This window comes from Panthera uncia, chromosome C2, assembly GCF_023721935.1.
Source record: "Panthera uncia isolate 11264 chromosome C2, Puncia_PCG_1.0, whole genome shotgun sequence".
Classification (NCBI taxonomy): Eukaryota; Metazoa; Chordata; class Mammalia; order Carnivora; family Felidae; genus Panthera; species Panthera uncia.
The window spans coordinates 133,435,237-133,452,163 of NC_064810.1; the positions used below are offsets into that span (position 1 = coordinate 133,435,237).

The following is a 16,927-nucleotide window of genomic DNA, read 5'->3' on the forward strand; positions in this document are numbered from 1 at the left end:
AAGAATAGCTCTTTACTAGTGCTTGTTGTGTTTAGCATTCTACTAAACACTTTATGTGATTTGGGTCACTTGATGTCACAACAGCCTATGGGGTGAGGTACTGTCATGTTCTCCATTGTAGCAAGAAGGACACTGGGCCCGAAGAGGATGAGTAACTTAGCCAACATCACACAAATAAGTAGTACTTTCCTATGCTACGTTGCTTGCCTTCTGGGTCACCCAGGTTTACTACACTACCTGGTCTGACACATTTCTCTGTGGTCCTGTTTCTCTTCTGCGTTCCTCCCACATATCTTGTTCCTCGATTCATTGCCCTGTGCCCTCTATTCTACTTCGCATTTGTAAAACTCTGCATGCCACCTCTGGGTGTCTTGGGCACACCCCTATCACCCTGTGTTTACTTCACATCCAACCACTCAGCCACGTGCTGGCTAAAAACTTATTTTGGAACACTCATGCAGATTCCCACCACGTATTCCATTCCCCATCAAGCCATCAAACAAAGTTAGTTACACGTTTCTAAATGCATTACTGGACATATGAGTCAGAATCAGCTCTTCAAATGGAGAACAAAAGCCGACACCTCTAAGTTGGTGTTTCATTTTGGAGACTTGAGCATTTCATAGAAACTTGAAGAAACTGCCTTTGGAACAGTTTCAATACCAAGTGAAGGTATATAAAATCCAGAGGACTCTTTAGTGAAGTACAGTAAAACCTTGGATTGTGAGTAACTTGTTCTGCGAGTGTTCCACAAGAAAGGCAGACATTTCTAATAAATTTTAACTTGATAAGCGAGCGATGTCTTGCAACACGAGTAGTAAGTGACACCGAATGTCACATGATCACGACTGAGCCAATGGTCCCTGATATTCGCTTTGATATGCAAGTGCTTTGGATTACAAGTATGTTTCCGGAACAAATTATGCTCGCAAACCAAGGTTTACTGTATTTGAATGCAACATTCCAGCATATTATGAGGCTTAATTTATTTGAGTTACTTTTATAATTGAGATGTTAGAAAACATATCTCCTTTAATGCCTTTGGAAGAAATGTAATTAGAACTTTATTTTGAAGTTCTGCAAACCAGAGAAACTTGAGATTCCTTTTTAATGGATGTCAAAGCCTATCCTTCTAATTTAAATGACTGCCAGGCAAGTACTACCCCTGAGAAATGGTTTGCAAACGTGGGATGTGTCGATTCATTTTTCTTCCCTAGGTTTGCAGCAATTCTAAATCTTTGAGAGAAAGGAGAGAATAAGAAGGAAATTGGGGGCAGGTAATGAAAATAAACTTGAGCTTACCAATAAAGTAAAATAATTTGGCTGGATTCAATTATTTTTATCCTAAATTATTTTCTTGAGCTAGGTTTTTGTCCCTTGGCGCAAAGGATGAGTGCTTTGGATTAGAATTTTCTTCCTGAGTGACAAGTTGCCTTTGTAAATGAGTTCAGCCATGAATGTTTGTCTCACAAACTCATTAAGCCCTGAAAAACGTACTAATAATTCCTCAGGAAAAAATGCTCATGTTGAGGCAGATCTGAATTGTGAACTGTGAATTGTATGAGCATTTTATATAGGACAGTTAAAGGTAAATAGTTCATTGTTTGTGTTCTGTTAACTTAGCCGTGAGCCTAATCTTTGTTAGAATTTCCTCTATTTTTAGCCAAGATTTGAGAGGCATTTGGAAGTGTCCCAGCTGGTTGGAAACAGATGGCCTATACTGCCTCTTCTTAGGATCAGTCAGAAAGCTCTATCGTAGATGCCCAACTGTGACTTCAGGTTGTTTTACATTTCTTGTTCTTTCTGGAGTGTTTTTGTTTGGTTGGTTTGGGTTTGGTTTTGGTTTGTTTTGTTTAATTTTTTTGTTTATTTATTTTTGAGACAGAGAAAGACAGAGTGCGAGCAGGGGAGGGGCAGAGAGAGTGGGAGACACAGAATTCGAAGCAGGTTCCAGGCTCTGAGCTGTCAGCACAGAGCCCGAGGAGGGGCTTGAACTCACAAGCTGTGAGATCATGACCTGAGCTGAAGTTGGACACTTAACCGACTGAGCCACCCAGGTGCCCCAGTTTTGGTTTTGTTTCTTTGCTGCATGTGATGATGGTCTATTTTGGTAGTTTATCGTAGTATGTAATCTTTACATTCATTGCTTACGTGGAATGCTGTACCTTAGTATACTAATACTTCATATTTAAGTAGACTTTAGAGAACTGGCAAACTCCGGGCTGGTTTAGCACAAGTGGTGCATTTTTTTTCCTAACGGTACCAATATCACATAATATTGCTTCTGAGTAATTGTTCAGCGCTGGAAATAGAGCAGAAATGATACATGCATCAAGATGTGAATACCTTCCATCCTTATCCCATCAACATTTGCTGATGGGTCATCACTCAAATAATTAAAAACAAATAAAGGATGAATTATAAGATCATGGGTTATCACACAAGCATTTTACTTTCGGAAAATCAACCGTTCGTGAGGAAACGTCACAGGATCTTGTTTCGTCAAATCTTGGATCTGAGAAAGATTACTAAAAGATTACAGGAAAAGAGATTACTCAATCCAATCACCTCATCTTCAAGATGGAAAAATGGAAGACTAGAAAGTCTATTGGTGCATAAAGGATCAGACATCAACTTAATTAACGGCAAGGCCAAGATTACGACCTCCATTTCCTGACCCTAGGTCCAATCTCCACTCTTTTATGATTAATCTTTTTTGCTTCCGACTTTCACCTCAAAAGTAGGTTACACCATTTCAGAAATGTAAGACACCTCTTAGTTTATGAGAACCAAAATGTGAGATCTGTGGAAACTCCAAGTAATGGAGTTCCTGGTCAAATTCGGACAGGACCCCAAATTTACTGATGGCCTTTTCCTTAGTGGAATCAACAAATCAATATCAAATATCACTGTAGCCTGGTGCCTTTCTAGTCTTATCCACAGTCACACCCTGAAATATGGGGATGGAGTGGAAGGTAGAGAGTGAGTTCTGGAATCTAAGTCTCTGAACTTCTCCTTAACTATATTCTTACATTAAAATATAGAAAGTCCATAGTTTAGTTAGTAGTAATGTGCCAATGTTAATTTCATAGTTTGATAAACATTAAGATGCTAACATTAGGAGAAACTGGGTGAAGGGTACAAAGGGGATTGTTTGTACTCTTTGCAACTTTGGTATTAGTCGAAATTATCCCAAAATAAAAAGTTTGTTTAAATCAAAAAACAAACAAAACAGAAAACTGTAGTGGCAGGCACTAGCTGAACCTTAAGGAATGGAGATAAATATGTAGATATTTTAAGAGATAGTGAAGGGATGCCTGGGTGGCTCATTTGGTTGAGTGATCAACTCTTGATTTTGGCCTAGGTCATGATCCCACAATTTCCTGTGTTCGAGCCCCACATCAGGCTGTGCATGAGGAGCCTGCTTGGGATTCACTCTCTGTCCCTCTCCCACCTGCACTCTCTCTGTCTCTCTCAAAATAAATAAATAAACTTAGAGAGAGAGAGAGAGAGAGAGAGACAATGGAGATGAAATCTCAAGGTTTTTTTGTGATATTCTGTTTCGGACTAACAACTCTTTTTGAGTGTATAACAGTAAATACAATACCTCACACAAATCTTTGTCTTTCTGTTGCCGCACCATCACCACCCCCACCCCCACAAACCCACATAGACACATGCAGGCACTCAGACTTCTGACACCCTTCTTGATATCTCTCAATCACCCCTGCAGCTGGGCGGGGCCCACACATTAGCCGCTGGGGAGAGGCTAAGCAACCAGAGAAGTTCTCATGCCGTGCCCCACAATCATCATCTCCCACTGTTTGCCTCTCCCAGCCAGACACCTCCCACTTTAGGACTCAGTGTTTTTCTACCTCTCAGCTGAATGAAGTCCAAAAGGATTAAGTATGGAGGGAGGGGAAGCCAATGTTAACCATAGTATTTTCTATGCTTGGAATTTACATTAGAAACCTCTTGATCCCTGTTGAAGTAATATTCAGGTTCTAAATACCATGTCATCCCATGTCTACATTGTGGATTATGTTTGGTAATTTCTTCCTCTATTTTCTCTGATATGATGTGTGCCTTTGGGACACAATCCCCCACGCTAAGCAAAAGAGGCCGCTGGAAATGCAAACTTATTTAATAACGGTTTCAACAAGCGCAATTAAAAAGATCATTTAAAATGATTACTTCTTTATAAGCAGTGTAGTATAGGGGAAGGATCATGGATGTTTAGTTAGAAAGGCATGGATTTACCTCTCAGTTCTAAAAGTCCCTAAAGACAGGAGAAAACTTCTGACCTTCTCTGTTGGACTCTATCAGTTTAGAAAAAAAAAAGGCAGAGTAGTTGTGATAGCTGTGTGAAAATATGTTATGTGAAAGCCTAGCAAAATACTTGGCATTTAGTAAGTGTTGGCTGCTGTCGCAAATGTTGTTGGTACTCCACCGTGCCCCCTCACTCTGTATGACTCCTATCCTTAGGATCTATATCTATGCCTGAGGCACTGTCTTGAGATGTAGAAGCCTCCTTTGCTACAGTCATGGCCACGGTGGGGAAGTCATGCTCCCTTAGAGCCACCCTCAATCAATGATGGTTAATACTCTCCTGCTCTGACAGGGGGTATGTTCTACACTCCTCCTCGGGGTTCCCCCAGTGGGCTTAAGCTCCAGTTGCCTATAGTGATAGCTTGCTTGATTGGGCATGCTTCATTGGCTTCCTCCACTCTCTGTGTCCCTTCCCTACTGTCTCCTAAATATATGTGCTGGACCTAACACCTAAATAAATGACTTATAGTTAAAGCCATGCCTCAGGGTCTGCTTCTGGGGAGGCCTAACTAAGACTACTTCTTTCTTGCCACGTATGTACACCATAATAACAAATGGCATCTCGCTTGTAAAGACATTCAGCCACACTACAACAGTAGTATTCTTGGGCTTGTATGTATATTACGTGGGTATATGTATATTACGTGACCACTGTACATAGTGGTCAAGAACCTGGGCTCTGACAGCACACAGATCTGGATTCAAACCCTGACACTGCCATACTGAGCAAGCTATTTAATCATTCGGAGCCTTAGTTTTCTCGTCTTTAAAATGAGGATGATGATTTCTAAATGGTTATAATGATTAATGAAATAATGGATCAAAATGTGGATGATAAGCGTACCTATTCCATACAATTAGTGCCTATAAGTGAGACGGGAGATGGACTGCCTTACTGGAGTGTCTGGAGCCCAGGAAGCCCTCGGTAAAATGTAAAGCGTGTGCCAACCTAGTAACAAAACCCTGGCATGGCTTCCCTTCTTGCTTCTCGCCACACCCTAATGCAACATGGTTCATGCGTTCCAAATTAAGTAAAACACCACTTGGGATTATAGGTGTGATTATGCATGTGCTAATCCTCTCTCTCTTTTCTCTGTCTATACAAACACATCTTAACACACACATATAAATATGATTTAATAAGCTTATATTTTACCGGATACTTTTGCATATTACTAAGTTATTTTATGCGACCAAAGAAATTCACCATAGGCTTTCCTTAAATAACATGCTCCCATTCCTTTTATTAAATCTGAACTATCTGCTCACTTACCAAATGCTAATCTGAACTAAACTTTTTAAGGCTGCATATGTTGTATAAAGCAGGTCACACCTGTGCAAACTGTGTACACAATATGCATAGTAAAAGTAAGTAAATTATTGTAGGGAGCCTAAAGAGCAAACTAATTAGAAACTCCCATTCAGTGTTAGAAGTGTGTAATTAAGCAAAATACTGGGCCCATGGTAAGTATGCAATGAAAAATATATGGATTGAATTGTGCTAAATCCCATGTTCTTCTGGGCGTGGTCATTAAGAGTCATTCTATCCTGAAGCCCCTGGGTGGCTCAGTTGGTGAAGCTTCCAACTCTGGATTCTGGCTCAGGTTATGATCTCACTGTGGTGAGATCAGTCCTGCACGAGGCTCTGTGCTCTCTGCCCCTCCACCACTCACCTTCTCTCTCTCTCTCACTCTCTCAAAAAAAGGAGTCATTCTATCTTAAAATTTCTTTGTTTCATAAACCTACTCTTTTATTTATCTAATCAATTTTAGTAATGATAGGATTATTTTATGATATCTTTTGTCTTTATCAAATTGCAATGTATTAGTATATTTAGATTCTACTTTATGTTGTGTATGTGTTTTTCCTCAAAATGTTCCTTAGGAAAAAAAAATGAGCAGAAGCAGACAGACTGTTCTAGGACATCCCTTCCTTTAGAGATGAGTTTCTTCAGCATAAAAAAAGATTGGCTTCCAAATTGGTTAAACTGTTTCTTCTATACAGTACAGTGACATGTTGTCTTGTTACAGTGAACATGTGCTCTCATTTTGGACGAGCTGTTCTGTGAAAAAGTTTTATTTAGTCCACAGAGCCAATCCCAGGATTTGTGGGTGTTACCTCCTTTGCGTGTTACCAGGTTTTGTCATCATCATTATTGCTTTTGCTCCGTCAGCTGTAACACAGTTTAGTAGCAACCTTTCTTAAAAAACAAGATGTTTCTGAAAATAGACAGAACAGTTGGCTAGACGGAAAAGAGATATCAACAAAAGTAGGTCTGTTGTTCCTCTGTGTTTTGCGCCCTGAATCACTTCTGAGATAGCTTCACACATTGTAAATGAACAGGCCCTGGATGAGGATATAATCTAATATAATCTGTATGTCCTGATACAAACTTTCATCCTATTTGATTACAGAAATCAATCTATATGAAAACTGATTTGCTTCAGAGAATTCTTCAGGATTTCACTTTTGTTCCAGTTAAGAAGTTCAACCAAATATATTGACTGGGTTTGTTTGCTTTTTTTTTTTTTTAAGTGAGAAAACTGGGTTCCGTAAGGTAATGAATACCTTAATTGAAGATCAATAGGTGGGTCCAGTTGTTTCTTCATGGTCTGATGGTGCAGCTGATTCAGGCAAGAGGAAGTAGTAAGTAGCTCAGTTGTTTCTGGGTTTTTCTCTTCCTCTGTGCATCAGCTAAAACAGAAATTAGGTCATGCAATATTTACTCTCTGGGTAAGAGGACAGTTTTCAGCTTCCCAGTAATTAGCAGGAATGACCAATACGGAACAAAAGGACAAGCCCCTCTAATCAGTTCTTTGTCCAGAAGAAATAATACAGCATCCCTTTTAGAGCACAAGTGGGAAGACACTTGAGAAATACCAAGCCCACCAGCCAGTCAGCATCCTGTGGTTCTCCATATTTGACGGCATCTGGATCAAATGCCTACGGGGGCGCTATCCTGCAGAAATCGACATCCTGAATATGACAATAAATTCAGATGTTCTCTCTGCTTCCTGATTATGCCTCTGTGTCTGCACTCTTCCTACGGTGCATATAAATATGCCAGTAATATTTTTTAAATGCACATGTGATTTGCTTTTGTGATATCTCATCAATTAATCTTGGATAAGTTGCCATTATTTCTAAATCTTTTTCCATACAAGATTAAGCTACGTTCTATCAAATCACCCTTGATCACTTCATCCTCCCCCTCACTTAAAATTCTAGAACAGATTTTTTTAATCTGATATGTATGAAAGGGCTTCAGGAAGCCATGAAATGACAAAATGAGTACAGAGTGGCCCACAGTCTCCACATGTACTTTGTTCTGGCCAAAGAATCGCGTCTTTCTTCAGATTCACAAATGGGCATATAACTCCGCCATTTTTTTCACGTTTATTTATTTATTTGAGAGAGACAGCATGAGCAGGGAAGGGGCAGAGCGAGAGGGAGAGAGAATCCCAAGCAGGTTCCACGCTGCTAGGGCAGAGCCCAACCTGCGGCCAAACTGAAACCATGTGATCATGACCTGAGCCAAAACCAAGAGTTGGGCACTTAACCGACTGAGCCACCCAGGCACCCCGTAACTTCCCCGGTTTTAAGAGCTGCTGTCATCTGGATTTTCTCCCTCTTATTTCTATTGGTTAGGAAATGCAATCCCTACAGTAGTTTTTACTGAATACATGGAGTCACCACCTTCCTCTCCCATTACAGTTCAGTGCTGGGCTCTTATTTTCTCTTACCTTCCTGGACTTCTGTGCTTTCTTGTTCCCATGAAAGTAAGAGAAGCAAGAGAGAGAAAAGAGATACACTAAACCTCAGCCAGTAACAATGGTTGGCATTTTCCTATGTGGCACCTCCTTTAATCCATCGCAGCTCCACAACTTAGATAGTATCTCTGTTTTTCCAAGTGAGAAAAGTGGAGCTCAGAGAAGTTAGTCGTTCCTACAGCCTATAAATGGAGGAGCCCACATTTAAATCTGTGTTGAATCCAGTGTTGGGGAGGAATGTTATTTTTCTCTTCTTTTTTAGGTTCTTTGGCTGCCCTAATAATTATACTGATGTGAGACAGTAAAACCGAAGAAAAACAAATTTAATGTAGTACCTATAGGAGTTTCACGTAGACATGAGAGGGTCAAAGACGGTCAGGCAATTGAGGCTTCGAGGCCATCCTGAGCTAAGGCCAAGGGGGCTTCAAAGGGAAGAAAGTTCATTGGAAGATGAGAAGAGCAAATGTTCAGTAAACAAATGTTTGCCATGCCATGAAGACAAATCTTTCTGACGTAAAAAGTTATCCCTGGTAATAGCTCTCTTCTTGGTACAGGCCCCCTATCTAAATTCTTTTAGGCTGTTGAGGGGGGAGTAAAAAGCTTCTTTTGAGTCCGTCGGGCCCTGATTGCCTTCAGCTCAAATAATTCCCATGCCCAAGTGGCACATTCCTGTGTGCCAGCCTGCCCTGAACCCCATCACTAGAGCGTATTTCCTTCACAAAGCCTTTCCAGACAGAGTACCTGGTCATAACTTACTAACAGCATCACCTTTTATAGCGTGTAACTTACGTTTCATTATTATTCTCTATCGTCCAAACATATGTTCTTATCCTAGTACAAATTTACAAATGCACATATGTTGTGTTATCGTCTCAAGGCTGTCATATTATCTCATACTACGATAGAGTGCAAGAACAATTGATACATTCATTAACTCATTCACTTTTTAAAATAACAGTTATTAAACTTGACTATTGTTAGTGCTTTGCTAAGATCTGGAATAGCGGTTCTAAGTTCTATCTTCACATTAGATTCTCCTGGGAACTTTTAAAAAATACCTGTACCTGGTCTTGGCAACAGAAACTTTGATGCGGTTAGTGGAGGTGGCAGAGGGCACAGCAGTTTAAAAAACTTTCAGGGATAGGACTTGCTATCGCTGTTTAACAAGCCCTCTAGATGTTTCTGAGGCAAGCTAAAGGTTGAGAAACACTTTACTGAAGACACAGGATGAATAAGATGTAATACTTGCCACAAAACAATTCTCCTTGGTCTCAAGGAATTCCCAGTTGTTTAAAATATGCATTTTAATTACCTAGCACAGTTCCATAACCTATAACTTTAGTTGATAATGACAGCATTATTACTACTTAAAAAGTGTGATGACTCTCATCCCTTCTTGGGCAGCCATTAAATGAAGCGTTTACAAGAAAGTAGCGGTCAGTGAATAACATCTCTTAACAGAAGTCTTATGAACCTTATGGGTTCAGCTGAATTGTCACAGTGGTTTGTAACATAGTCGCCTACAAAGAAAGAGAAAGAGAGAATTCTGAAATACAAAATCTTAAAGGATAAATGTTTCCAATGAAGGATTTTAACGTGGTGTTTGTGCTGTTTCCATTCTATTATCGTCAATGTCATGCTTGCTGTTTCTCATCTTTATTAATGTAGCTTTTTTTACAGCTTTATGACAGCATAGTTGACATACAATAAACTGCATGTACTTAAAGCTCTTAATTTGATCAGTTTGGGCTCACGTATAGAGCAGTATTATAAAACAGCTGCGGGGGACATCCAGTTCTATTACAGGTACCTCTTAGTTGTGCGGTTTTCCCCCTCCACCCCCACATGGCAGGATGGGGCTGCAGAGGAGGTTTCCTGAGGAGGTAGCATGAGCTGAGACTCCTAAGACAACTAGATGTCAGCCCAAGTGGATAAAACGGGGCAAGGTTGTGCTGGGTGGAAATAAAGCCCATCTCGTCTATGTGAAGTCTAGCTCCTTGTGGTTGTTGCTATGTATCATCACATAGGGTTTAAAAATACCTATTAAGCCCATTTGTCTCTTGAAACTCCAATTGAGGAAGGAGGAAAGGAGCTTAACCACTAGAGAAATACACCACACTGTTACCGACCGTAGCAATCCCAGTTTCCGTGTCTGTGGGTAGAGTCTCCTGCATGAGGGTAACCTGTTTAGCTTTGACCACCCATCTGCTCTCGGATGCACACTTCTCTGCTGTGTGTCTTATATAGAACAGCTTGCATAAAAGTGATATTTTTGCTTTCGTAGCAATGGAATCTTATTTCTTGCCTTGAACTCCCTTTTAATTTTTTTTTCTTCTTTTTCCTGAACAAATCAGTATGTCCCTCAATGTTCATTTGTCATTCCCTCCCTCCCCCAGGTGCTAATCCTGGGACTCTACTCTGTGGCTTTAAGTTCTCATTCTTTCTTCCATTGCAGGTTGGCTCCATGAGTTGGGAAAGAGACTAGAGTCTCCATACTACGGCAACAATACCTTGGGGGGCCCGTCCATCCGAAGTGCCTATATTGCCGCTCTGTACTTCACTCTCAGCAGCCTCACCAGTGTTGGGTTTGGGAATGTCTCTGCTAATACAGATGCGGAAAAGATCTTCTCCATCTGCACCATGCTGATCGGCGGTAAGGGAGACTCTTCTTCATAGCAAGACAGGGAACGAATATCTGCCACAGGATTTCTGTTACGTTTGTTCTGTCCTGAAACGCATTTAAATGGGAAGAGTCAAAAAGCGCTAATTAGAAAATCGGTGACAAACACTTTAATATACATAGAGATTAGCAATGAAAGTCTGTGATGTCAAAGAATTCCATTTCCTGGACAGATGAAGAAGTAACCGTTTACTTGATGACCGATTTTGAAAGGGCAGGAACTTTGTTTTCATGTAAATTATAGGAGTTTGAATTGCAGGTGTATGTTTGAAAGCCCATTTGACAGTCTCAAACACAGTGTTATCAAATTTTATTAATACTAATATAGTGAATTAAGGATGCTTGCTAGATCACTTAGTTAAAAATAAAAACAAAAACAAAGAAACACACCCAATAAATAATAAATAATTAACATTTTAAACTTGTTTTTATATTCCATTTTCTGTGCTAAATGCTTCAGTACAACATCCTGAGTCATTGTCTATAGGTTGGGCACGATTCCTGTCCCATTTAACAAACAGACAAATTATTATACTATTGTCCCTGAGCTCCAAACCCGCCTTCCCTGTTATGCTTTGTCACGCTGGAGTTTGGATGCTGCAAACCTCACTTTTCTTTGCCAGCCGACTTCAGTTGCTTCTGCCGGTAGGGGCGCCAGAGGGAGACCGGAAAGCAGGAGGTGGAGAGAGGGGACTGCTTGCTTCTCAGGCGAATGATGTACCTCAAGCGGCAGAAGTGGTCCTCGTGTTCAGCCGCCTCAGGCACTCGCAGAACCAGCCCCATTGTATCTTCTCGGAGATTCCTGCATCAGTTGGGAGCGCCCCCACATCCAAAGTCGGGCCTTCGTGTCTTACGGCTCCTCACCGCTCCTCTTTTGGGCCTTCGTGTTCTGCTAAGCCCCCTTCTTCCTTTTGTTTTTCCATCTCCAAGGACAGAAGCTCCTTCCTGCAGTTATTATAGCCACGTTACCGCTATAATCTCTTTTTGCTCGTTTAGCTCTCTAGCCCCAGGAAAACCAGTTCTCTACAGTGAATTTCCTCTGTTGAAATATTTAGGTTCATTTCCCTTTTCTAAACCGCCTAACTGATACAGGATCCACACTGTTATTATCCACATTTTTCAGATGATATATCTAAAGCTTGGAGAAATAAAGTAACTTTCCCAATGTCATACGATCAGTAAGGAAAAGAGGCAAGGTTTGAACCCAGATAAATGTTTACTTCCGTATATAAATACATATTTGGAAACTTACCAAATCACAAGACTTCTCTCATGGAGTCGTAGGAGATGTGGATATTTACCTGGATCGAGTAAACATTCTTCTTAGACTGGAATTCTTAAAGCAGGGTTCTATCAGTATTTTCTGCCCCATCGCAGTTCTCCCCAAAAGCCCATTTTACCATGTTCTTTTAATGGCCTTAATCCCAGCTATCCCTTAGCATTTTTGAGCCTTATAATACAGGATGGTTCCTAACAGGTTCCTTGCGTGGGAGATGTCAAATGGCTGTGCGGGGCTTTAAGAAATGACTCATCCAGCTTATGGCGAAATCAAAGTATAAAGCCAAGCCTTCCCTCAAGGAACTTATGATCCAGTCTGGAAGAGATAGGCTGAAAGATGTGGAAAGAGCTGTACTAACACCAGGCAGTAAAGCTCTACGTGCCGAATCCGTTAGGAAGTTCCGAAGCAGTGAGAAAACAAGGGCCAGGGATCGGGAGAATTTCTTGGAAAGGCTGTGCTGGTGACAGAGCTGCTGAAGGGGCATCCTGGGACTGCAGCAATTCTAACAGTCTTGGCTGATGTACGGCAGCAACAGCCTAGGGAGCAGAGAACAGGAATTCTCATTTTCCGAAGAGCTACAATGTGCCAGACGCCGTGGTGGCTGTTTTATACCCAGTATTATGACTTCTATAATTGCGAGTCTCCTTGATTGCCCATCTCTCAGCTTAGCAAAGTTACAGGCATTTTGCCAATATACACAGCTTATACTTATTTAATATTTGCCCATGTTTCTTCTACTCCGGATGGAAAGGTGGGGAAATGCTCAAATGTTCAAGGATTAACCTACCGATTTGACGTTTGAAGAATCTGCTTAGATAATTGAGCTTTTATTCTCTATTGATCCGCATAAAATATTGTGACTGGTCCTGAATCGGAAATGGCATAAATTATTCCCTGCTGTTCACTGTAAGTAGAAAGCAATGCTGGTCACAGGGCCAAAAGATATAGGAAGTAATCAGACGATGTTACTTTGTCACTTGTTAAATGCTCATTGATCACATCATCCTGGTGCAAAACCGGTGCTCATTTGTCAGTGGCTTTAAAGCATTTGGGTGACTTGGACAGCACTTGGGAAACCACTGCTGTTGAATGGCAGACGGCATCTAAGTAACTTGAATTTATTAGTTAAAGCTTCCCAAATTTGTGTTTGTGGGAAACAACTCTGTATTACTGTGACAATTACCTTAGGCTAGAAGAAAGGATGTCTGCATTTTAGTATTTTCTATTTAACTAACTATTTGTATGACCTTGAGAGCTAATCATAAGAGCTCATAATATGGAACATGTTGCTCGTTTAATTCTCCTAACACCATGAGATAGAAGTTACTAACACCTTCATTTAAACATAAAGACGTGGAGTTTTAGTGAGTCCATTGCCAAGATTCACTGAGACCTAGCAAACTTCTTACACAATATCCATGTTATTATATCCTATGAGTTGATTTTATTCACATGATTTCTACAAATATTCAGAAATAATTTATTTTTTTTAAATTTTAGGTATATATTCCTAAGGAATCAAGTCTGAGGCATCTTATTAGGAATCTCCACCCAAGGCTGATGACATTACTAATGACAGGGATGCAATATTTACTACAAAAGCAGACGGCTGCAATCTTAAATGTTGCAGGTGACTGCCCAAACCCCAGATAAATGTCTAGGGCAGAGACATTCACTGGCTGAGTGAGGAGGAGGAAGGAAGGGGAAGCTTCCGTGTGAGCATCAGTAATTACAGTGTGTGCTAACCACTGATTTATGGGAAGATGATTAAAAACTATCAGAGACATCCAGCAATACTAATGAGAAAAGGAAAAAAAAAACATATCCGGACAATCTTGAGATTTGAGAATTTTGAGAACACCCAAAACAAAAGTAACCTTAAAAGCTTAAACAACTATTACAGTTAACAAGTGAATGTCGTAAGGTTGACGGGTACAAGTTCAATATGCAAAAATTAATAGTATTTCTATATGCTAGTGCCAAACAACTAGAAAATTAAATGTAAGAAATGATTACAGGGGCGCCTGGGTGGCTTAGTCAGTTAAGCGTCTGACTTTGGCTCAGGTCATGTTCTTGCGGTCTGTGAGTTCAAACCCCGCATCGGGCTCTGTGCTGACAGCTCAGAGCCTGGAACCTGCTTCCGATTCTGTATCGCCCTCCCACTTTCTCTCTCTCTCTCTCAAAAATAAATAAACATTTAAAAAATGATTATAAAAGTATCAAATATGTAGGAAAATCTCTTTTAAAATGTGTAACTCTACTATACAGAAAACTACAAAGCATTAGTGAGAAAATTTACAAGGGGAGTAACAGAAGGATATACAATGATGATGGTTTTAAGACTTAATATTATAAAGATGCCAGTTTTACCCAAATTGATCTAAGGATTCAGTGCAATGCCAGCGAAAATTCTAGTAGATGTGTGTCCATGTGTGTTGGTGGATATGTGTGTGTGTGTTTGAAAAGTGACAAGCTCTTTCTACGGGTTAGTGGAAATGCAGAGCTAAAACTAGCCAAAGCAATTGTAAAGAAGAACAAAATTGGAAGATTTGTGCGACAGTTATGAAGATGTACTGTAACGTTCCAACAATTAAGAAAGCACATGTTAGCCCAGGAACAAATAGGCCAGTGGAATGGAAGAGGACAGAAATAGGCCCACACTCGTATGGACATTCTATGACACAGGGGACATGCCGTACGAAGGGGAAACGATTCTTTCAACACATGTTGCAGGGTCAAATGTATATCTGCATGTTGAAAAACAACCTGGACTCCTCTTAAAACTGCATTAAAATTAATTCCCGCTGGAGCCCTAACCATAAAGAAAAAGATGGGTAAATTGAACTACAGAATTTGTATTTTCCAAGACATTATTTAAGAGTGTGAAGAGGCAATCCACAGGATAGGAGAAAGTATTTGCAAACACTTATCTGATAAAAGGCTCGTACCTATTATATATAAAGACTGTCTACAAACCAGTATGAGAAGACAACCCAAAAAGGCATAAAACCTTTAAGAAGTACTTCACAGGGGCGCCTGGGTGGCTCAGTCGGTTAAACGTCCAACTTCGGCTCAGGTCGTGATCTCGCGGTCCGTGGGTTTGAGCCCCACGTCGGGCTCTGTGCTGACAGCTCAGAGCCCGGAGCCTGCTTCTGATTCTGTGTCTCCCTCTCTCTCTGACCCTCCCCCCATTCATGCTCTGTCTCCCTCTGTCTCAAAAATAAACGTTAAAAAAAATAAAAAATAAAAAAAAAGTACTTCACAAACAGATTCCCATGCCAAATAGACAATAAAAATATAAAAAAGGTATTCAACGTCATTTATCAAAGACTTGTAAATTAAGATCAAGATTAGATAGCATTTATATTCGCCAGAATGAGATACTTAAAAACAATGACAACATGGGGCTCCCGGGTGGCTCGGTCAGCTGAGAGTCAGACTCTTGATTTGGGCTCAGGTCATGATCTCTCAGTTCGTGAGATTGAGCCCCTGATCTCGCTCAGGCTGACAGTGTGAGCGTGCACTCTCTCTCACACACATGAAATAAATAAATAAACCTAAAAAAAGAGAGAGGGGCGCCTGGGTGGCTCAGTTGGTTAAGCAACTGACTTCGGCTCAGATCATGATCTCAGGGTTCGTGGGTTCAAGCCCCACATTGGGCTCTATAATGACTGCTCAGAGACTGGAGCCTGCTTCAGATTCTGTGTCTCCCCCTCTCTCTGTTCCTCCCCTGCTCGTTCTCTGTCTCTCTCTGTCTCTCAAAAATAAATAAACGTTAAAAATTAAAAAAAAAAAAAAAAAAGAGAGAAATGAAAACTAAGCAAAGCTTATAGATTACAATAGAATTCACAACTGTGGTTACCTTTGGTAATGAGGCTGGTTAGTGTCTGTGAAGGGGACACAAGGGAGGCCTGGGGTGCTGATAACATCCTATATATTCATCTGGGGGGTGGTTCAGTATAGTGAGCTGTACATTAAATATTTGTGTAATTTTCTTGATGTGTCATTGATATTAATTTTGCCTTGTAAAATTATAATACATGAGCTAAAAATAATAACCACCAAGTGTGGGATGGGAAGGTAGGTAGCAGTGAGCTGAGTTCTCACCTTTCATGGCAGGTTGTTTTTAGGTCTTATCTCAACATGATGAGCCAAGCAATAGAAGTAAAATTTTGTTATCTAAAATATTGGTAAAAATCACGAGACCTAAAATAAATAATTTTAAAAGATTCCCTTTGGGGAGTGGGGTGGGGGTGAAGGGATGGGTTTGGGGCTAAATGCTTCAGAGTTCATTTGCTAAGCCAATTGCTTATGATTACAAAACTTTTTACAGAAAGTATCAAACGACCAGAGGTTCATTTCAGTGCCATAAATATTTATGGCACACATAAGTTATGCCAGGCACTGTGCTATATGCTGGCGAAACAAAAATGACTAAGTCATGATACTTTCCTTCGAGGAGTTCACAGTTTAGTAATGGAAATAGGAACTTGGGCAGATGATGTTCTTTCTTTTCCCACTTTAATTTTTCCTATTATAATGCACATTTAGAAAAGACTGAAAAATCCACGGAAAAATTAGAATTACATAAAATCCCATCGCCAAAAGACAGTCTTTGCAGTCTTTTTACATATATATAGCCCTCTTTTTGGCAACATTTCTATCAATTCTGCATATTGTGTTTGCCACCAAACAAAATATATTAGAACATGTTCCCACACTTTAAAAGTTCTTCTATCACACTTGGTAATGGCTGTCCAGTAGTCACCTAACGAATAGGTTCCAATTGATGGGCCCATCGGCTCAAGCTCAGAGGTTAGATAAAGCTTCCTAGCGAAGGTGACTCACCACTGAGGACATGTCCGGTTT

At 40.4% G+C, this 16,927-nt stretch overlaps 1 protein-coding gene across 1 annotated transcript in view; it reads left to right on the forward strand.

Moving 5' to 3' along the window:
- KCNH8 (potassium voltage-gated channel subfamily H member 8) overlaps window positions 1–16,927 on the forward strand; it is a 360,653-nt gene that overhangs the window by 277,142 nt on the left and 66,584 nt on the right. The window contains exon 8 of the mRNA XM_049628875.1: window positions 10,555–10,752. Within this exon, the coding sequence (XP_049484832.1) occupies window positions 10,555–10,752 (198 nt within the window). The remainder of the gene's footprint in view (window positions 1–10,554; window positions 10,753–16,927) is intronic.